The sequence below is a fragment of the Seriola dumerili genome, unplaced genomic scaffold (genome assembly GCF_002260705.1).
Source record: "Seriola dumerili isolate Sdu_G_001 unplaced genomic scaffold, Sdu_1.0 BDQW01000242.1, whole genome shotgun sequence".
Classification (NCBI taxonomy): domain Eukaryota; kingdom Metazoa; phylum Chordata; class Actinopteri; order Carangiformes; family Carangidae; genus Seriola; species Seriola dumerili.
In genome coordinates this window covers 1,148,343-1,171,544 of record NW_019174497.1, presented here as the reverse complement: position 1 = coordinate 1,171,544, position 23,202 = coordinate 1,148,343, and the positions used below count along the sequence as shown (strand labels likewise).

The window sequence follows — 23,202 nt, the reverse complement described above, 5'->3', positions numbered from 1 at the left end:
ATTTCAACTATTTTGTATTTAATTTATAATTATGCATATGCACAATTATGCATCATCGTTTATAAGATGATATGTTTACGCTGTAAAATCTTTATCACCAAAATAACTAATAAGTGGTAGCTTTCAAACACATAACTGAACGTAATGGAGTAGAAGCATAAAGTAGCAAAATAAATAAAATAAAAAAATATAAATACTCAAGTCAAGTACAAATATCTCTAAGAATTGTTATGATACCAATTGCAAGTAGAGTATCTGGGTAATATTACAGTACACACTTACACACTGATGGGAGTTTATATTACTATTTACTATTACAATATTAAATAGCCAATATTTAATCTTTAACTGACAATCTTTATAAAAAAGTATTTTAAATATCACAAAACAAACAAAATTAATTACTTTTTATTGTTGAAAATGGCAGCAAAGTAAACTTATTAGCATTTTCCTTTTCTCATTACATACAAAATCCAGATAGTTTGATTAAATCGAAAGATTTGCAAAGTAAAACATTTTTTTTTAAGTCAGATGAAAAAATTGCATACATGGGAATGATGACTGAGCTGAATGGTGTTGTTATATCAGTAGTAAAGATGGCATTGGTCAAAATGTGTGCTTCTTTTTAGACGTACAGAGGGATTCAAAAGTAGGCAAATTAAAAATTATATAACCATGAACAAATAAAGCTGCATAATTATAGTCATTTTAACTTAGTCCTTTTAACAATTCAACATTCACCATTTCATGCAAAAAAGGTGTACCTGGAAACTGAAAAAAAAAAAAAAAAAAAAAAAAAAAAAAATACAGCAAGTTATGACATGTCAAAGTTGCATTTCTACTTTTGAAGCATCTTTCCTCTTTAAACTGATACCACAGTTTCAATCAGCTTAGTCAAATGATGTTCAAAAGTTCATAAAATGAAATGAAGCCGCCGATATGACCATGGATATTACTGGAAAGGACATAAAAGATATAAAAAAAACAGGCCAAGGGACTGTGGCTCTGCGACAGCACCCTTCGATATGACAGTTAATTATTCACTCTTGATAACAGAGTGCAAGACTTACTAGAGCAACTGAGTCAGTAACTAAGAGTCACTGCAGTTTGAGCAACCTGAGACACTATGAAACCTACATTCTGACACTCATATTTAACAGTTAAGGAAAACAGTATATGTTGTGAACTTTGCCAAAAAATACAGTCCGTGAGATCAATTTTTTCATCCCTGGTTGTGGTCCGAGTGATCAAAATGAAGGAAGAGGAAAGTCACTTTTCGTTTCAGATCTCGCTGTCAGATGTCTCACGGTTTTTTTCCCATCCCTTGGCTGATATGTTGAAGCCACTCCTTCAGCATTTGAAAGCTTGGTCGAGCAGCAGGATCCAGGTTCCAGCACTGTTTCATGATGTTATAGACCACTTCAGGACAGCCATCTGGACAGTCCATTTTGTATCCCTTCTCCACTCTAGGCACTACATCTTTTAATGGCTACAGAAAAGAGGAAAGTTGTTGGTACAAAGTGTTCCATGGACAGGAGACAATCTAATCAATTTTGATTAAGTAGTATGAACCTTCTGTGTCACACAATTTGCAATTTCACACACACGATGTGATTGGTGAAAAACGCTTTCAACCGACTAAATAACACGGCAGATGAAGAAGTTGTTTGTTTTTTTTTAAAATAAAAAATTAAAGTTTTGCTCTTCTAAATCTTGCAGTACTTGGGAATTTATTTCAACATTTTTATTGTCTTTAACAGTTATGGATTTTTCTGTTATGTGCATTACTTAAATTAACATTTCAATCTTTTATAGAAGCCACAAAGTATATCACTATTTTCCCATAAGTATAATAATAAATATATTCTCAAGCATTAATGCTAAAGAATATAGACTGTAAATCATTGCTAATTGATTAATCTCTGACTTAAAATTCCTCCTTCATATTTTCTGTATGCCTCACAAAAAGATATTGATACTTACAATTCTTGGATAAGGCACTCGGCCAAAAGAGTAAATCTCCCAAAGCAAAATACCGTAGCTCCAAACGTCTGATTTGGTGGAAAATTTCTATCAGTTAAGAGAGAAACATAGATGTCAGAGTTTCTGTCACTGCGTGGTTGGTAAAAAAAATGGGAAAGCACACTACTCAGTATGGTCAGCATTCCCTCTAAATAACAGTGTACCTTTTCTCTGAGGGCCTCTGGTGATGTCCATTTCACCGGAAGCTTAGCAGTATCTTGAGTGGAAGAGGCCTCCTTGGTCAGACCAAAGTCACTGACTTTAGCGATGTTGTCTTCTGACACCAGAACGTTTCGGGCTGCTAAGTCTCGGTGGACAAAGTTATTTGCCTCCAGGTACGCCATGGCTTCACAGACGTCTCTGTGCAGGTGCAGAAAAGAAAAGCTGAGAACCTCAAGGATGTTTCCTTTTAAACTCTCAATCCTGGCCTCAAGTAATGTGCTGAAGAAATTTTCTGATGATACCACAAAATATGGGCAATCTTAAAGATACAGTGTGGAGTATTCTTATAAACAAACGGTTTACATTCAATGTTTCTCATCTAAGATGCGTTCACCTGACAAGCAGGCCGAATGCATTTCCAATGAGTCAACATTTGTGAAGCTCATTTCTCTTCATCTTCTCCTTGTTTACTGGAGCACTGTTGCTGTTTTACATTGCATCATAACCACCAACTGTTGATGTGTGTAACTGCCTCAAACTGAAAGACAGCTTGTCCCTCTCATTTGGTAATAATGGTTCATTTTGCAGGAGGGCTACTCCCGCAAGTCTATTTTACAAACACATTAAGCAAGAGTTTCCAATCTTAGTGAGATTTTCCTAAAGTCATTAAACCGTATTAACGTAATTAATAAATATTTTAAGATGTAAATGAGAAAAAAACAAAAATGGACAAAGCATTAGCTATTTGCATGCTGTAAAGAAATTGCTTTGTGGATTCATTAGACCAATTATAATGTGTAGTATGAATTTTGTTTCACATTCTGTTGCAGTATGCACCCCAACACGTATTTGCATTCTGATCTTCTACAGTTGCAAGAGTATCATTTCACCTCTGTGCTTATGTGCATGAGCCAAAATACACACAAATCTGCCACCTGGTCATCAAAATAGTGCTCCACGCCCCTAGTGGTCAAAAACTCCACCGTCTACCTTTAATACAGTATGACTCGAGATATTGTGGATAACTGCAGAAATACGCACAGTGCAAAATTAAGGAGAGCGTCTCCACCAAGTACTGTCCGGCCTCTGGAACGTAAGTAGTCAACTAAACAGCCCTGAGAAAAACAAACAAACGTGTGACACATTCATTACTACGTCCTGGATTTTGACAAATGATCAGCTGGTCAGACAGTCAGCCACCTACCTTGGCCATGTACTCCGTAACAATGAACAGACTCCCGTTTTCCTCTACTATCACTCCAAGCAGCTGCACTAGGTTATCGTGCCGTAGTTGCCTGAGGGAGGAGGAAGAGCACACAGACATGTTATTTTGGGGTTGTTTGTGTTTCTAAAAAAAAAAAATGTATATATATGTATATATATATATATGTATATAAATATAACAAAATATTTAATGACCCTTACGTCATGACAGAAGCCTCTGCAATAAAGGCCTGTGCTGTAGCATCATTTTTTATGCACTTCACAGCTACTTTAGTCCCTCTGTAGTCTCCAACCATGACATCTGGAACAATCACAAACAATAACAATGTGCTGTTGGTACACAATCAGGGAAACTGTATTTATCTGACCCTGAACTGAAGAAAAGGTGAAATAGGTGAAAAAATCATATGTTCTGCAAACAAAATGTATTAATCTGGTATTTAAATGTAGTTTAACCAAACATTTTACTAAATTAATCTTCATGGATATGAAAATTGCATTAGTACATGTTCATAATACATTTATGATCCCTGCAACATGTGAGCAATAAAATAAATTGGATCACTTGTACTCTGCAGTGTAAATTTAGCCAAGGTTTAAATGTGAACTTGCCTCCAAACTCTCCTTTTCCAATAACCTGCTGCAGTTTGAGGTCCTTCCTGCTCATTGACCAGCCACCTGTTGGCCATTTGAAGAGAAAACAGCATGCAGCTGAGACACAACAGGCCCATACATGCTTCTCATAGACAAAAGGGTTGCAGTGTCACAGTCACATGAATTGTAAAAGACTGAAAAACTGAGCCTTACTCCTGGAAAATTCATCCTGAGCGGCCACCGTCCCCTCCTCCACCTTTGGCTTGATTAGTTTGGTGCACAGGCCATCTGCATCTTTGGTGTAGTGCTAGATACAAACAAAGACAAATTAAAAACCAACCAGGAGAAATGAGGAGTAAAATGAACATAAAGTGGAAACGAAAGCATTACATCACTTTGGAGGAGTGTCAATTACTCATGGCCTTGTACCATCAAAGAAAATGTTTACTAGAGCACGAAAAACACCAGAACCACATACAACTGTACCAACTTCTTTAACACTAATGGAGCTTCAATAAACATATATATGATGAAAAAAATCCCACCAACATTACAGTTTAGAAGCAATAAAACTCAGTGTGCAGCGCTTCACAATGACCAGTAGAGGGCTGTCTGGTCTAATGAGAAAAGACAGAATGGCTGACTGATAAGGTTTCCCCCTAAATAGGTCATACTGAACTTACACATCTATTTTACTCTGTAGAATATTTTGTTTGCTGCTTGCCAGAAATGTTTCACACAGGAAAAGGAGTCATTTTAAATTGATATGCACTTCTGTTTTAGGGTAAAATGACTGGCGTCTTTTTGAGGTTAGAACTCTGAACCTCAGCATACTGTTCACTCTTCCTCTTTGACACTTCCTGTTCATTATTTGTTCCAGGAACTGTATGTGGTCTATGAGGTAGCACAAAGACACAGGAACTCTAAAACAGGAAAGTACACCATACATACAGTAGACTCAATATAGCACGAGAGCAAACATCAGAAGCACCTAGTTTTATTTAGAAAACAAAAACTAATATTGTGTCTTACCTCAACCAGCTGCATGAGATTTTCAAAAAACCCCTCCTCATCAATAGTGAGCTTGCCGTTGTGGTAAATGATGCGGTAGTGCTCCACCTTGCCATCGCAGCTCACACACAGGGTGTAGTCACCGGGGAAGTTGGTGCTCTCTCGCACTAAGAACAGGCCTGTTTCAGGTGGGTGAAGCAGCTGCTCTGCCCGATCCCGCGTTATCTTCCCGTGAAACCATCTGGGAGTGGAAGAGGCAGAGAGGCATCAGTACATCCACAAAATAGACCACCACAACTCAGTCACCAAAACTCATCTTAATCGCAGTGAATTAAATAAATATAAACAAAATGTTTTGAAAATGTAGCACAAAAATCCTTAAAATTATGATAATGTGTAGACTTGAGAAACCTAATGATTGAAATCTACATTGATCTTTTCTGCTGATTTCCTCTGCCTGCATCAGTCATTACAAAACATATTTCTCCTCTTATTTTTACTAATTTCTACGAAGACAGTTCGTACCTGTACAGACAGGTTTTTTTTTGTATTTTATTTTATTATACAAATATTTAAAAGTACTTTATATGTATTAAGTGCTATTATAACATATACATTTAATCTTATTACATTTTGGATAGGGCCTCACATGTGGAAGCTGGTTTATGTGGTCCCCCCTGTAAAATCGAGATCAGTGACCTTAACATCCCATTTCCAAGCTGTCCCTTTTCTATTTTTCTATCTATGTTCTTGTAATTTGTGCTCAAGTGATTATGTACTGAATATTTGCCCTATTTATTTTTTGTCATTTTGGGAATTAATGTTTTCTATTCAGACTCTGAGGGTTTAAGTGTAATATTTCATTGGTTTCTTTTGATATGATTTATGATGTTCCCTATTTATTCTTAAAATGAATCTACTTTCTGTGTAATAATTTTTGTGACCTTATGGTTTTTCCCATTGTCAACTGATTTAAATTTTTGTGCAGTAGGTCAAGGGGAATTAGCCTTAATGAACCCTAATAATATATTTTCTTTCCTTCACTTCATCCTGTGTGTGTTTGCTTATTTGTCCGTTGACTATTTGGTCCATAGTCCATGGCTGATGTTTCTGTGTGTGTGTGTGTGTATGTGCAGGCTCATTGTCATTTGTTGTATGAAATGCCTGATGAAATATAGCTACTGAATAAGTTCACCCTAAGTGTTGACAATGTGCAGGAGCTGATTTTTGCTTTGAACCAGTTGTTCTGCTTGTCAATAATCAGCTGAAAGTATTATTTTCCTTTCCCCACATCAGTCTGGTTTAATGCCCATCACTGAACCATTTCAGCTTTTAGTTTTAATTGATCTGATTAACAATTTAGACAATCAAGAATGCTGTACCATCTGAATTCCTGCCAGTCAATAAGGTAATACTGGCGAGGTCCATGTTGGGCCTGTGTTGTTGATTATTTTTCATTAGCCTTTGAGAAATTTTCATCTGTCCTTGTTTAATGGTCCACTTCATGATGTTATCATTTACCTCAAATGGGGCCTTAATGCAAATAAAATAAATACTGTTATCAATCAGAAGTATAGATTTCAGTATTTTGCATATCCACCGTGACCACTTTTATTACTGAAGAAGTCACAGAATGTACAGTAAATTCATTTGCATCTGCCTCCATGAGAAAGTTACATTTAAATATAACATAAAAAATCTTGTCGGAAAACTGAGACAAAAGCTTTTTTCTCCACTGAAATCCAAATAGCTTTCCTCTTAGTTCTAGGAAGAGGCAGATTTGTCATTTTATAAAACATAATTCTGCCTCCACTCAGAGGCCCTGTACCATTTTGCTCCCAGATTAAATACTGGTGATATTTACAATAATGAGAACAGCATTTTATAAGAGAAGGTCATCTGGCGTTCCTCGACTTGTGTCGGTTCTTTTAACATTATTATAATGCACTTGTAAAAAGGTGTTGCATTTCTACCAAGATCGTTTGCTCACAATGACCTGGTTGCATAAGTGTGCATACCCTTAAACTAATACTGGTTTTATTACAGCACTCAGTCTTTTTGGTGTAAGAGTCTCAAACATTCCAGATCCGTCAAATTGTGAGGGCCTCTCCTGTGCACAGCCCTCCTCAGGTCAGGTGGATTCAGGTCTGGGTTCTGGCTGGGTCATTCCAAAACTTTAATCTTCATGTGGTGAAGCCATTCCTTTGTTGATTTGGATGTATGCTCTGGGTCATTGTCGTTTGTAATTCCCTCCACCTTGACTAAAGCTTGAGTTCTGGCTGAAGAAAAGCAACCCTAAACCATGATGCTGCCACTACCATGCTTCATTGTGGGTATGGTGTTCTTTTGATGTGCTATGTTGTTTTGCACCAAACATACCTTTAGGTATTCTGACCTAAAAGTTCATAGTCAGTCTCATCAGACCATAACACATTTTTACACATGGTTTTGGGAGACTGGATGCATTTACATTTACTCATTTTGTAGAGGCTTTTATCCAAAGGGACAAGTGAGGGACAACACTAAAGCTTCAGTGCAGCAAGAGACCTTGGTGTAAGTTCTAAGTACTACATCTATTCAATAAGTGCAATTTATCCGGAGGTTTGGGTGCGTTTTTCTTTGTGAGAAAAGGCTTCTGTCTTGCGACTTTACCCCATAGCACAGACAGATGAAGAATACGGGAGATTGTTGTCACATGTAGGGAGCAACCAGTACTTGCTAGAAATTCTTGCTGCTCCTTTAATGTTGCTGTCGGCCCTCAGGCAGCCTCAATGACCAGTTTTCTCCTTGTCTTTTAATCAATTTTGGAGGGACGTCCTGTCCTTAGTAATGTCACTGTTGTGCCATATTTTCTCTACTCGATGATGATTGTCTTCACTGTCTTCCATGGTAAATGTAATGCCTTGGAAATTCTTTTGTACCCCTCTCCTGATTGATACTTTTCAACAGTGAGATCCCATTCATGGCCTTTGCAACTAAGAAGATGTCAAGAAAACCCTACAGGAAATGCTAAACTGGGTTAATCACAGTCACTTTAATCAATGGCAGGTATATAATACTATTTAACATGAGTTTGAGTGTGATTGGTTGATTCTCACATCTAAATATAAGAGGGTGTGCACACTTACGCAACCGGGTTATTGTAAGTTTTTCTTTTTCATAAATGGTTTCAATTTGTTTTTCACTTGAACATTATAGGTTATAGGTCACATTAAAGGTGGAAAATGTTCTAAAAATGAATCTTTCATTCTTTTACATCACAAAAACCTGTCATTTTAACAGGGATGTGTAGAGGTTTTATATCCACCTTAAGCCTGTCATTCATACAAATATGCACATGCATGCACACGGAAACTTGTCATACGGACAAACAAGGAGATTTTTGAGATTACTTCAGTCTGAGATAGAAAACAAACAACAGGAAACTGTGCAGAGTTCAAGCAGAGCTGCATTGGAAACAGACACAAGTGCACTGCAATTACAACACAGCCTGACCCAACTGTGGTCTCCATTCACATAACTAAGGCGTCGGTGCCCCGACAAATAGGCCATCTGCCTTCAGCAGCTACACAGCCATAGGACGAGGGTAAAGTGGAGTTATTTTAGCCATCGCTGCAGACACCACACAAAGCTGATGTGGAAAAAACTTTTCAGATGTACTATAGACAGCAAATAAAAAAGCCTAATTCCGTTTGCTATGAAAGTGTAAGATTGCATTGGCCATCGGAACTAAATAAGCCAGAATATTCTGCATACTCACGGCATAAGACTCAGTTTGCCTCCAGATCTTACACCTTCCCTTTTCTGAACATAGTTGGCCGGGATTGTTCCCTCACGACCTGCAGAATTTTTAGCTTTGTACCAGTTTGGATCCTGAAACACAAAATGTCAGCAATGGCTAAAATGAATAAATATTTATGTTGTAATGTAAGTAACATAACACTGAAGTCCTTCCATGTCCTTTCATATTTAGAGACAATAAGTGTCAGTGTCAAATTCACATGCATGAGAACTAAAAAGAAACACTCTATCTTTATAGGGCAGAGGTGTAGCATATGAAACGTTACCTTTGTGACGACAATGATAGTCAACACATCTCCTTTGTTAAAGGGCAGGTCCTGTTCTGATGTGCCTTTGAAGTTGTACCTGGCCACACACTCTGTGCCCTGCGGCCATGGAGTCTGTGGGGACGTGGGCAGATCCCTAATTAGTAAACAAATCACATTTTTGTTTCTCTATCTATGTTCTGACACGCAGCCCTGTTTGTCCTCTAGAGGCCTGTCTTACCTGGACCTCTGTCATGATGAGGCGGTTCGATCCTCTCACAGGTGGGGTTTTCTAGCTGCTACCATTAGAGCTGGTAAACACACACACACACACACACACACACACACACACACACACACACGCGCACACACACGCACACACACGCACACACGCACACACACGCACACACAGAGAGAGAGTACCTATGAAGAAAAAACAGAACTTACTTTAAAATATGACAAACCTCATTCAAAGGTATTCACTTAACCACAAACATATGCTCAGGAAGACAGAGAATTTGGCGTTTTGCTGTGCAGGGGTGCATAGTAATTCACAGCAAACAAGTCAGCTATTATCATATCCTTCTAGGCTGGCATACGATCAGGCAATGTCAGTAAAAATAACGTGCTAATACAGAAAGCAGAACTGACAAGTCTTCTTCTTTAAATCACACTTTCACAACTGGGGCAGAATGTTTCCGTGACGCAGAACAATAGTATCTGCATAAAGAGCGGCTTTCAGTAGAAAGATGGACCAATAACACAACTTAAAAAGACAGAAATATACTACAACATACATTTTGGAAAAATATTCTAGCTGATGAATAAAAGGAATGAAACTTCATCTGCTTTGTAGTTTTGTATTTCATATGGCAACACTGTCCATTTTGACCTAAAATGGACACACACTGGTTCTGAGCCCCAATGACTGGGCCGTGCAGGAATCATGATAGCTCTCCTCAACACTGGAATGCAAACTTGTGGTGAGATCTGACCAGGCCCAAGGGACTCATCCAGCCCAGCGCTTCTTTACGTCAGTAGAGCAGCCACTGTGACAGTAACCTTAATCACCCGAGGCAGTGTTTCCATGATACTTACACAACAAATCAGAGCAGAGGCGTCATAATGAAATGATGACCTATGGATAAAGTAATGCTTAACCCCCCCCCCCCTTCCAAAACCCTGCTTCCTCTCTTCCTGTATCAGTTCCCATGGAAAGGTGACAGGGCTCAATGGTCAGGGAAAATCCTGGCTTTGATAGCTCTCTGTCTTTACACGAGGTCACATCCTCTGACATGTCCATCACTATGAAGTCAGCTTCCTGTATGAGAGCCCAGATTTAGAATATACTCCAATATGAGGGAGGGGATCTTAGACACATGAAAAAAACAACACAATCTGCTGATTTCGTTGCCTGAACACATCATTTTAAATGCAAGTTTGTTCTCTCACAAACATTACCTTTCAGACAAAACCTTGAATAAATAACCTCTTAACAGACACCACATGTGAGACTAAAAACTCCCATGTGTCCCAGAGAGGACTGTCATCACTCAGTATGATGAGGATGTGGCACAGTCGTCCCCTATAGAGTACTGCAGCTGTCTTTCTGCATCGAGGGACAAAACTATCTGGACACATTTCCCACGCCCATCAACACAGCAGACGCCCCCACTGCGCATCCCAACCCATATTTTCTATGCTTCACTTTGACACATTCCACACTGCGCAGAAGGTCACGAGAAAAACAAGAATAAGAGTCCACAGCCACGCTTAGCAGCTTTGTGAGGCTGGAGCGATCATTGTAAAGAAAACCAAACTGTTAAATGGATAGACCAAAAATATTTTTGGCTCGTGTCATATTCAAAATGAGGTAATTTCGTCTCGTAACAGGTTTAAAATAGCTGTAAGTCACGAGTAAGTCAACCAAAGTGACTCTCTCTTTTCAAATTTTTTTGTATAAATACTTTTCTGGAGGCGTGGATTGTTAATACTACCCAGTGTTTCACAAGAAAAAAAGAATTATTTAAAATTATTAGAAAAAAAATGTTTTGCAATGTCGGCCTGGCAGTGTTGCTTGGTTCAGCACGTTGGTTAAGGCTGAATTAACAGCTATTGGATGGATTGTCATGAAATTTTGTGGAGACGTTCCTGGTGTCCAGAGGATGAATATACTTCAGTGATCACCGACCAAAGTCGTGGACCAACTGACCAAACGACACTGCCATCCCTGGAACCATGCTAGCTAAAAACTCATCTAATCTAATCTAATGTAATCTTTGAACTCCGATTTGATCCATCTCTGTATGAGTTGTAACTTGAAGCAGGAAATCACACTCATAATGCTCTGAAAATAGTAAAGCTATCAGAATTCCTGATGGCAACAGAATATGTCTGGGCAAAGTCCTCGGTGAAGGAGAAGAGTGATCTCACTAAGTGAGGAATGGATCAACTGGCCCAAGGCTGACACACACAACGGCACTTCTTAATTCATCTGTTTTGGGACAGTGAATGCATCTCAGCAGCAGGCCACCAGCAGCTGACTGGATGGGACAGAACTCAGTCTGTCATGGAGTCACATTGCCATTTCCAGAGAGCTCTACATGGAAGCACAGCTTGCCCTTTTCAGGAAGCGCACAAGGCTGCCTTTGTGAGTCAGTCGCGTTTCTGGGCTTCTGATGACCCCTGTCTCATCGAAAAGTCCATCGTCCTCGGTCTGTCCAATGAGTAGCTTTAAGCTCAGCCTCAGTTCTGCAGGGCTGGAAATACAAATTATTCTTCATATTTTACCTCGAACAAGTACAATCAACTTGCATCGACTGTTGATGTTATTATCATGAGAATTCCTCTTTAAACATAGTCCATGCTGTGTCATGCCCAACAACGGCTTGACACAGTGATTGCTGGCAGTGGATTATTACATCCGATTGAGAGATATCATCTACTACAGGAGCAGCGGTGCGTGACATAAGTTTTTGAAACAGGAAACCAGTAAGCTGAGTTACAGACTGAATCTGAATGGAGTCAGAAAAGAGCACAATCTCTTTGAAGTCCATATTTAACAAGTAACTAATAAACGGACGTGTCGCATCACTTGAAACAAATCTCATATAGCTTTGTTTGAGGTGAGAACAATTTTGCATATTCTTGGCATCCCTAACAATCACACTGTTCAAACCAGACCGGTTCATCAACATTTGGCTCTCATGCAAGTCAGTTGTAGTCTGAACTGTACAAATCAGTGGTAGCATGACTGCACGAAGCAAGACAGGACAGGAATGTAGAAATATCTTCTTTGGTCTTGTTTAAATCTGCCACTCCCTCGTCTATCTGCAGACAAAACCTGAGGTGAAAATGCTGCTACTTTTTGTAAATGCTGAGGTGAGGATATAGTGAAGTGAGGGGGACCAGAGGTGCTGTGGACGGGTTTCCAAATGTGTCAGTATCACTCGAACACACCACGGTGAACTAGTCTGTTAAAAGTTACTCTTTAGAAAAACAAGGCAACCTTCAAGCAGTTGTCCTCAGTGATTGAACAAAGTACAATTACCCCAGTACTTTACTACAGTACATTTTTGGAATACTTTTACTTACGTAGTTATATTTCAGATAAACATTAAAAAAAACAATAATCTTGGACAGTAAAATGTCTTGTTAAAGATTAAATCAGTGGCTCCACCCCTTTTTAGCTTGTGACCCCTTAAAAAACAGCATCTAGGGCCCCTTGTCACTTTTCAGATGTCTTAGATGAGATACTAGCAGTTCCACCAGGGAGACATTTCCCTATAAACTTGTCAGATTTAAATAATTGTTCACGGCATAAATTATCCAATATTTCACAATAAAAGGGAAGTTTCAAAAATGAACACAAATTTGTGTATCTAATATTTTCTTCTTCGATCAGATATATTTTATGAGCACTTGGGGGGATTTGACCTCCAGGTTGAGAACCAGTGGACTAAACTAACTACATATCTGTACATTGTTGTTGAAACTAGCTTCACCTCAAATATGTAAACAGTAAAAGGTTGCGTACATATGCATAAGTATGAACAATCTCATGGTGTCATATATGATAATATCAATCACAGGGGTCATTTTTTTATGAAACAAGTACTTCTGTGCTTTTATGTAAGTATTTTGAATGCAGGGATTTTACTTGTGCTTCAGTATTTCTACATTAATGTATCAATACTTTTACTTAAGGAAAGGCTCTGAATACGACTTCCGCCACTGGATATCCTGTAGTAGGTATGTCACAATAAACATTATGTCTGTGTTATTACAGCTCTGTACTCCTGTATGCCTCCTCCATGTGCAGCAGGGTGCCGGGGTGATCCGCCCCTCATCCTGACCCTAAAGCTTCAGGATGCTCTGCAGCTGCTTTGATGATGCTGCCCTGTTATCATCACTATTATAGCAGCAGGGTGGCAGAGCAAAGTGGAGAGTGAAGGACACAATGATTTTTGTCCATATCCACTGAGGTTTCATCGTGGTACACAAACAGAAACACTGAGTGGTGGGAAAGGAGAAATGTACAGAAGGAGAAGGACGGAGCACATGCCAACAGTTCACCCAGCTGGGCCTGACAGGCTGCAGATGTTCTCCTCGGAGGAGGAAATCACCTCTGCCTCTGGGACAACAGCTGGATTCTGGTGCTGCGATAGTGTTCGCTGAAACAACTGTGGGATCTAAGAGAGGAAGTATGAATCTAGTGGTAGGCCCTGCAGCACAAGCCATCATTGTATCACTTTAATGACTGACAGTTTTGCCTATGAGGCTCACAGGCTCATACAGAGCCTAATATTGCACCCTCTTTATCATAAATCAACATAAAACTAAACTCTGCAAAACAAGGTCGTTTCAGAGCAACAGGAAGAGAAACATCAATGGTTGTCAGTCAGGGGAGAATCCAATTTTATTTAACAACCAGGCAATACAGTAAAACTTTACATTTTAATGATATCCAAAGTTCAAACATAGTGAAGGTCTTAACGCATATGACACTTTGGGTAATTGGTGATTTTACCAAGCAAATATATCAAGAAAACACCATGCAAGGCAAAGCTGCTATGCCTGAGCAGTGGACAGACACTTCCTTGCTGCGGTGCCTTGCACACAATGCAGTGCAATGTTGCTCTGCTGATGCAGCTATGCATGACACATTACAGGGTAGCAGTTACACTTTGCTGTGGTTTCATGAGCTCTCTTCATCTTGTTTCACCAACTTAATGCTTCTTTACAGTTTTGTCACACTCTATAAGAAGAAGTTCCGATGGAGGAGGCTCGAAGACTGCCAGCACCAGACTGGTTTCAGTCTTTTTCAGAGAGTTTCTGACCAGTGAGGGAATTCCTGTCTAAGCTGCAGGGGCATCACCCTGACATAGACCCAAAAGGGCTTCAGTTCCTCTCTCTGACAAATAGAGCTTTCAGTCAACTTTTGTTTTTCTGTTTGACACTTTTGTTTTAGTGCATTGGTGGCTTTTCCAAAAGTTTTGATTAATTGTTTCCTGAGAATGACAAACTGAATGAGGAGAGGCAAAATCAAGCTGACTGGTATTAATATTCAATGAGAAACCCTCTGCAAGTCACACATTTCTGTGGGTGAAACCAGCTTAAGGGGGGCAGTAACACCTTCAAATAACTGTCAAAGATCCCAGGGTTCTGTGACAGATTAGATGCATGTGCAACATCTTTAGTCAGAAGAGTATCATGGTCATTATCTATACCATTATCTACCATGTTGTGACAGAGCTGCCTGATGTAGCTGCTGCACCACAGGAAGCCAAAGAGAGTGACCTAAATTTTGAAGGAGTACGTTAATAAGGCCAATTCTATCATGAAATCACATACTTATGAAGCCTAATTGTTTTACTGTGAAGCACTTTGAGCTGCATTCAGTGTATAAAGGTGAGTACAGGTAATCGTTTGATTATTGTGTCTTTGTCACTGAACACCTGCAGCGTCCAAACCCCAGAGCTCTTTGAAAAGCTGAATATAAGTTCATCAGAGCTTAGTCACTTTACATTGCGTTATTGATCCTCCTGAGATCAAATCTATACGTGGTGTAAAGTGAAGTAGACAAGCTGACAGGTCTACAGTTTATTTCTCAGGAAGGTTTACCACGACGCTGCAGCGCCACTGTATCTAGAAGCCATGGCCACATTTCAAAATAAAATTCTTACCTGTCTGCAGGCAAAATGGAGAGATTTAAGGCAATAACAGGTGATTCAGCTACTGGCCGACGTCCGTTTTCATGTGAGCGTAGGCAGCCAAACTACAATTCACCAAATAAATAAATAACCGTGGCTGATACCGAAGCGCAAAACACATGAAGTCCTGATGAGGAAGTGAAGACTTTCTCAGGTGACTCGAAACTTCAGCAATCCAAAAGTAATTCACTAAAACCAACCAAGACTATTGTTGTTGCGTCTCCTGTCATAATCAAGTAGTCTTAAATAAAGGAAAAAAACTGTTCTACAAACTTATCGCCGCGGTGTCGTCTGTCCCTCTGCGGGAGACGTAAAGTGGGTTGGAAAAAACGTGATAACTCACTCGGCCAAAAACTGCGGCGATGTATTATTCCCGATTCAAACTTATTTCAGTCTAGTTCAGGCTCCGTCAGAAACATTCAAGTTTTTTGCCCCACCTTGGTTTTGCAGTGCACATGCGCGTTAATGATAAACTCGCCCGGCTAAAAATAGGCTAAAAACAGGCTATCACTCAATCCATTTCAGTGAAGCTGGTTAAGGAATTTGATCATCAATGAGGCAATGTTTACAAAAACACCCACACACAAAATAAAAGCTCAGTGGGAATTTTTTTTTATTGTTTCAACCTGCACATAAGACACAAGAGGACTGCACAGTATTTTTGCACAAGAGCCTTGACAGTGAACTTCGATCCCAAAAGGAAACAGTTGTCCTGTCTACATAAAACCTCCCACTGGCTCGTTCATTTAATGCGGTTTTTACTGAATTGCAAAACGGACCTTCCATGGACTAGACCTCCTCTGCGGGTCAGACAATTTGAAACTAATTTAAATCTATCTCAGGAAGGATAACCTTTTAAACACTTCCACACAGGTGTTTTCCTGTCAAAAGGGTTTATACCAAACGGTTTCTGACTGTTCGCAATTCGTTAAGAAATAACACTATTGGTGCAGGAAATGGTATTAAGTACATAAAGCTGCCATTACAGCACAATAAGGAAGAGCCACCAAAACATGTGATTTCATGGCCCCCTGGCGGCCAAAGAGAGACAAAGCTCATCTTCACATTCAGTAACACTGTCTGACGTTTCCGAGCCAGACTTGTCTCAACAGATGTGACATAACACATCAGGCTGGAGGAATGTTGGAGAAAGGACAAAACATTTGTGCACGACAGTAACTTTCACTGAATCAGCACACAAACCCTGTGCGGACTAGTGTGCACAGAGACAATACAACACAACAAATGTAATGCAAGCATTTTTAATCCTCCTGAGATATTATCAATGCGTGGTATCAGGTGAGGACATAATACCACACCTAACACCATGTACTAAAGAGTACTGGATTTGTAGCCTCCTTGTAGTAAGTGTGTACTCTTTGAAATCAGCCTTTTCTAGACTACACTGACCTCAGTGATACAGGACTCACCTCAGAATTAAGCAAATGTTGAGGTTTGAAAGTTGCATGTCCAATAAAGGTCTGTGAACTTAACACAACTACCCCCTCTTGGAAAAAAAAAGAAAAAAAACTGTCAAGGGTTTGACTTACATTGTCAAAAAGATCTGGCATTTCAGATGCCTCTGACCCCTTTATCAAGGTCTCAAAAAGCAGCACAAAACGAGCAGCTCTTCTCTTAAATTCATTGAGTATTTCACAGTCTATGCTTTAGTTTTTACGGTCAATACCAGTAATAGTCAAATACATAAACAGGCATTCTCCTGGTCAGACTGAAACTGAAAAACTTTCTCAACAATGTCTCATCACAAAGACCCAATCTAATTGGTACATAGCAGGTACTCAGTGCAGGACGGTGCATCTTGATAATTTTTTGTGAGGTCAGATCAAGACAATTCACCCAAAAAAAATCATTTCAATCCCACATACAGAGTAATTATACTTTAGAAAATGTTAATCTTTTTTTTTCAGCCAACACAACTTTCATCAAAAAAAATGACATTCTGACCTGAAAGGTTGAAATTCACACGATCACGTAGTTTGAAACTTAAAGGACCGTACCAGTGGTTCTGAGCCCACTAATCACAAATCATTTACATTTAACATCACAAATAACCATCTGCAAACCATGCTACTATGTCTTTGAAATTTAGATGTGTTTTTTTTTTTTTTTACTGTTCCAGGCATCCATTGGCTTCTATTCATTTCTGTCTAATATGAAAATCTTTTAGAAAACTCCAAGTCTGCATTAATTCTTGTTAGTGTAACAGGAGACTTCATGTTAACTGTGGAGGATTACATAATATAGACTTTGAGTCTGTTAATTTTTATACTGTACAGTAATGAATGAAACCAATAACTATATATAACTGAAAAATACATTAAAAATGAAATTGCCTGAATTTGAATATTATCAGTAGAAATGTTAAAGATACATGATCTGTAGTTAAGGACCTGAAACTTCCAAAGACAATGGTATGGTCCTTCAGCTCATAGTCTAACTAAAATTTTTGTTAACATCTTTCCCCAAATCATCACTTGATGGGAAAATTGCTAGAGGTTTTGCAGGCTGTGGCATATTATACCACAGCCTTATTTACCATGAACAAACAAAACTTCTGACATCTGGATTCTCTTCAGTAGCTGCCCCATTCAACACTGGTTTAGTTTGACAACATCATCACTCATATAAATGACAAATATTCCACATTTGCTCCGATTAAATTTCTGGTTTATCTTAATAAAGCGTCAGACAACATTAACAAGTGCTACAAAGTATGGAAGGCTGTAAGCGAAGCCATTAGTAATGCTAACACCAGTGTCATTTTTCTGTTGTCTCATCGAGATTAATGTAATAACATTGTATTTGCATGTATTCGATGGTGGATCTGTGTTTATTCACAACATGGCTTTTGAATGACGTTAGATTACAATGACATTCAGAAGTTTTCCTCTTTAAGTCAGAGATTGTCCTATTCAATTTAAAACTGAACGTATTTTTGAATAGCCTATTTTCAAAATATCTTGTTATATCATGTAAACACAATGTTATCTATATAATTGCTGAAGCCTATCTATTTTTTCAATAAAGAAAAAGGTTTGAAGACGTTTTCCTTCTCCATTCATATACATTTAGTCCTTGTAGAACGGACTAACATACCAAACAGTGGTCCTTCCGTGTGAGGGAAAAGTCCCTTTCGCATGTTGATGAGTAAGAAACTTAAGGGATGAACTGAAAGCTGAAGCTCTCTAATATAAGGCGCCCAAACCCAAACGGTCAAGGATGGTGAAAGATTCAACTGTCATGTTAACCATTAGTTCCTTTATGCAGAGTGCAGGGGGATGACAAACTTGCACCCAAAGGGAGAATGGTACTTGATTCCAACTTCCTGGAACACCTGGCGAGGAACACCTATGTCACACAGGTAAACCCTGCCAGCTCCCTCAGCCAGGGGAAGCGGGAGGCAAAGAGAGAGGGACCACTTCGCTTCAACTGCTTGACCCTGTCCACTAACAGGAGGGTCTAAGCTGAGCACTGGTGCTCGGTTCTGGTTAGCCCAATCTGCAGCTGCTCGATACCAAGGCTGATCCATTAGGAATGTGTTCTCGTGGCAGTCCAGGCAGTTAATGATTAGGTCCACTGGGGTGTCTGGAAGGTCTGTAGAGCCAGAGAGAAAAATGTATATATCTCAAGGTACTGGTTGATCAACTATAATGCAAAATGTTAAAACAAATGTCGCGTTGATTGCTGCAAAAATAGAAGGTCAAAATAAACAAAAGTGGAAAAATATGCCCACCTTTGATACTTGACACCTGTTTGCCCCCCGTTTTGTTGAAAAGTGTGAGCTCGCTGGTGACAGAGTCGAGCATCTTGACAAAATTGGGCAGAAACAGGATGACCTCCACTTCATGATTGGACAGGTGCCGACCACAGCTGATGCCCTGAGCCCCCTGAACATGAGGGCCACACAGAAGTGCCACTGTGGGACGCTGGTGTAAATTTTTTGGAGTGAATCTGGAAGAAACATAATAAGAAAATCTAAGTTTATTTCCCCAGTTTTGTGCTCTCCAAGTGCCCACTTCAGGTGAATTCATATTTGGCATTTGAAATAAAAAGGTTCACTAATATGGAAATCCAAAATGTTCAATATTGAAATGAAAGCGACATTATGAAATAATCATATGAAAAAACATACAAAATATATGAATGCATTGTCTATTTTAATACTGTTTTATTTGTTTATTTAATATTGAACACTTAGGATCTCCACACCACCAAATAACCAACATCTACATGTCTCTGATGTTTAACTTTAACCTCTTCTCAAACTTTGACCCTGCTTACAACAATACACACTCTCTGGCATATCATGTTGTTATTTTTGAGAGCATTGTCCAAATTTTTTTTGTGTGTCTAAACCATCACATCATTCTTACCTGTTGGGCCCACCCAGCAATGTAAGTGCCATCTGACTGGCACACACTCCAGTCATTTCAAGTCTTCGCTCCAGTGAGAGACCATGACGCTCAGCAACCGTCAACAGACGCTTGTGTAGTTCATAGGATATACTGGGCACAACAAGCCCAGAGTCTGGGTGAAATAAAAGACACAAATTGTAAATTCAGGTCATTTACCCTCACTACTATTTGTTTAATTATGGTGTAGACTTACCAGTGCAGTATTCTTTGGCTCCAGGCTGTGGTACAGTAATCTGTCTGTACACAATAGGTTTGGCCTCCAGAATGTTCTCATCGTGACGGTAACGTGAAGGTGTCTGCTCTTGTGGTGTCCCACGTGACCTTGCACCGTTACGGCGCTCCGATATGTCGATCTCTGAGAAAACTGCTGCTTTGTCAAAAAGAGCCAAATTTCCTTCAAAATCAAAGTCTGTGTCCAGGCCATCATCCACGCCATCCCCAAAACACTCATCATCTCTGTGTTTCATCTGACCATTCTTCACCCCATTCTTTTTCGGTGTCACTTGGTTTGCCCCTCGACTACTAGATGACCCTGATGGGGCAGTAAATACATAATCAATCTCTACGACATATAAACCAACAGTAATATTTTGTCTTATTCTGGGTGAGAAGCACAACATTGCACTTACAGGAGTTGTGTCTTCGACGAAAACCTTTAGGCTGGCCAGGAACATCCAGATGACGCTCTCCATAGCTTTTAGAGCAGTGTTGAGGGGAGTTTACCTTCTCCACAGACCTGGGGTCACCTTTTGGGACTGCAACTGGAGCACTGCTTACCTTGGTAGATACAGAGGAGCTGTTCCTTGCATTGCCATTTTTGATATCTAAAATCTTTAGTTCCTTTATGTCAATGGCACTGCATTAAAAAAAGAAGAAAAGAGAGATTGACTGTAGTTGTGAATCAGATCAATTTGGAAAAAACAAAAAAACAAAAACAAAACATCCACGAGTAACTGTTTTAAGCTTTACCTGAATGTGACCTCGGGGACAGGACACTTGATTCCATTATGGAAAGGTTGTCTTAAGGAGATGGTTTGGCTGGACTGGTCCACAGATGATACCTCTCCTTGATAGACTCCCAGTGTTGGCCCACAGTTAATTGACACCAAACTACCCAACCAATCCGCAGCCATATCTGTACGATATTGCAAAGCAGAAGTTTTAATTAACAATTTTTGTCAGAGCAGCAAATCAATAAGATAACTTTCTGACAGTAGGACATCAGAAATACTAACTGCTCGATGTTAACGAATAGCTGTGCTAACCGACTGGCGTTAGCGTCGGCCTGTTATCCAGCTAAATTAGACGCAAACGCTCTATCTAATTAAAGACCTAAAACCTGGGGTCAACGTGTTGTACCTCTTCGGGATTGATGCGAATCAAACTCCTTAAGAACACAGATGAATAAACTGTAATATTAAGTGCTGAAAGTATATTTGTTGCTTTATTAAACTGTTAGCTTCTTAGCTTCCTAGCTTCTTGAATGGCCAAAATCTTCAGCTGCTAGCGTCTGGCTTACTACTTCCTGTTTCCGGGAGACGGCATGTTTCAAAATAAGAGTTTATACTTGTTATATTATGAACCGGAAAGTGTTCACTTACATCTAAATAAGCGAAATCTTGCACATTCATTCGGTTATCAAAAACGTGGGCTTCTACTTTTGTTTTGTTCTATTATAAAAAAGTGAGTCATATGTAACGCTTATGACAATATGAGCATTAATTGGGATGTGCACTGTTTTTGAAAGTTAGAGCAGTGCTTCTGAATAATGGTCTGACTTGCTTATGCAAAGAAACAACTTTGGATTTAGTCAGTAGCATGCAATATTTCACACTGATCTGTCGAGTATTAGTAAGCTTACAGCTATGGTACTATCTGACAACCCATCACATGCTTTCTTTACCCTTGAAGCTAAAATGAAATCTGTTAAAAACCACCTATTTAAGAACATAATCACATCAGGCATTTATTTCTCTCTCTATGTTCCAAAAGCCAATTATAATCAATTATGACTCATTTACTGTCATAAGTAATTAATCCAAGGAAAGCTATGTGTAGTATGATTACTGTTTGGGATGTGTTCTTAACAACCCATGTCAACAAACAGCCAGTCAGCAGACTTGAGTGAGATCATGTGGAGACTATCCCAGAAGTGTTAGCACATGACACACCCACTCAACTGTGTCCTGTGTAGACAGGTTACCATGGATACTCAGTTCAAGGGCTGTAGCTGAATAGCTTAAAATCAAAGCTGCTAAGCTGGGGCTTACAAGCAGAGCAGGTGGGCATTGCCAATGGACAGGAGAGGGTTTCTACAATAAGGTACCGTAAGATTAAGTTTCACTCAGTGCAGACCACAGACATCAGTTTTAGTCATAAACTGTGGTTCACTTTGACCAGACATGTTTGTATTTAGATATGGAGATATGAAGGTATAATGAACTAATCTAGATTCAAACCAATAGATTTGTAGATGACAGACCCACTGTAATAACCATGCAGTGTTAAAGCTAGTTATTTACCATCAAGCAAGCACTGGAAAACTCAAGGCACATGATCCAAGAATAGCCACACACCCTGAGCTGCCACCTTTGTGTGAAAATCTATCCTTGTCACTTGGGCAGACATGTGGGGAGATGCAGATTGTAGCCTCTCCCATACAAAGGGAAGTGATAGCTTGGATCTAGGAAGACACTCCAAAATGTTTAGACCCTCATATAGAAGTTCAAGTCCATTTTCTCTCACAGACCTCGACATGTGGGACACCAAATCCCGCCTTACAGCCCAGGTAAGACCCAGATATGCTCTTTTTGGGGTAGAACAGGTCAATCAAAGTACAGTTACATTAGAACATGTTGTTTTTCTCCTTAGACCTCAGCATGGTGCGGTATGGCAACTGTTTCTGGGTCAGGATTTCTGTCCAAAGTCAGCACAAGGTGAGGGGAGAATGTACACAGTTTTTAAGCAACAGAGACACAATAATCATCATTTCATTTTCAAGTCAGGGCAGCTGATATACTGTATCTGTTCCAGCACATCAGGCAACACCGGTGGCTTCAGACAGAATGACCCCGGTCTAAGGAGATGGCAGTCATTGTCCCGTCTGGCGCCTGAGGGTGCTACTCAGTCCTTTACTCCGTCTCCAGGGGCTGAATTACAAGCCGCCCGAGCTGAAAGTAGCTTTAGACAAGCAGAAGTGGTGCAATGGCTGCAGGATGCTCATGAGCGTATAGACAGTCAGCTGGACCGGCTGAGGGCCAGAGACGCACAGCTGAGCTACAACACAACTACTGCACAGCTACACATGAATCATAAGGTAAGTAAAACAATATTTAAATCTTTGTGGAAACAAATTCTATGCTCTATTTTTTTTTTTTTTTTGGGTGGTTTTGTAGTTTTTCTGCTTTAAATAGATGTTTGGTATTTGCCACACTTGCACCACACAGCATCCTTTCACCCTCTACTAACACAGCAGCTGTCAGAAGCAATGAGCAC

General features: G+C 39.5%; 2 protein-coding genes across 3 annotated transcripts; both read right to left on the bottom strand.

Annotated features, from left to right (window-relative positions):
* Window positions 1–392: 392 nt before the first annotated feature.
* LOC111229549 (tyrosine-protein kinase CSK-like) lies at window positions 393–9,445 on the bottom strand. Its single transcript, XM_022755905.1, has 12 exons — window positions 9,301–9,445; window positions 9,081–9,194; window positions 8,774–8,886; window positions 5,035–5,254; window positions 4,216–4,309; window positions 4,021–4,086; window positions 3,610–3,709; window positions 3,389–3,479; window positions 3,226–3,299; window positions 2,187–2,382; window positions 1,984–2,070; window positions 393–1,489 (listed from the first exon to the last, which is right to left on the bottom strand). Exons 1-12 carry the CDS (start codon window positions 9,313–9,315, stop codon window positions 1,304–1,306), a joined length of 1,356 nt encoding a protein of 451 aa, XP_022611626.1. The 5' UTR covers window positions 9,316–9,445; the 3' UTR covers window positions 393–1,303.
* Window positions 9,446–15,862: 6,417 nt separating this feature from the next.
* LOC111229548 (enhancer of mRNA-decapping protein 3-like) lies at window positions 15,863–21,199 on the bottom strand. Of its 2 annotated transcripts, XM_022755903.1 has the most exons (7): window positions 21,067–21,199; window positions 20,677–20,842; window positions 20,337–20,563; window positions 19,901–20,239; window positions 19,666–19,819; window positions 19,026–19,243; window positions 15,863–18,886 (listed from the first exon to the last, which is right to left on the bottom strand). In XM_022755903.1, exons 2-7 carry the CDS (start codon window positions 20,838–20,840, stop codon window positions 18,552–18,554), a joined length of 1,437 nt encoding a protein of 478 aa, XP_022611624.1. In that variant the 5' UTR covers window positions 20,841–20,842; window positions 21,067–21,199; the 3' UTR covers window positions 15,863–18,551. The 2 variants fall into 2 exon arrangements, with proteins under 2 accessions (XP_022611624.1, XP_022611625.1); XM_022755904.1 differs by having other exon boundaries at window positions 20,677–21,199.
* Between the last annotated feature and the right edge of the window lie 2,003 nt (window positions 21,200–23,202).

Excerpts from the sequence above, each read along its gene's own strand:
- LOC111229549 (XM_022755905.1), bottom strand. Across the intron at positions 5,255-8,773 it reads GGCAAACTGAGTCTTATGCC|ATGGTTTCACGGGAAGATAA; the intron begins GTGAGTATGCAG and ends TTCCACTCCCAG. Across the intron at positions 4,310-5,034 it reads ATCTCATGCAGCTGGTTGAG|CACTACACCAAAGATGCAGA; the intron begins GTAAGACACAAT and ends GTTTGTATCTAG.
- LOC111229548 (XM_022755904.1), bottom strand. The coding sequence starts at position 20,840 with ATGGCTGCGGATTGGTTGGGTAGTTTGGTGTCAATTAACTGTGGGCCA. Across the intron at positions 19,244-19,665 it reads TTGCTGGGTGGGCCCAACAG|ATTCACTCCAAAAAATTTAC; the intron begins GTAAGAATGATG and ends TGTTTCTTCCAG. Across the intron at positions 18,887-19,025 it reads ACAGGTGTCAAGTATCAAAG|ACCTTCCAGACACCCCAGTG; the intron begins GTGGGCATATTT and ends CTGGCTCTACAG.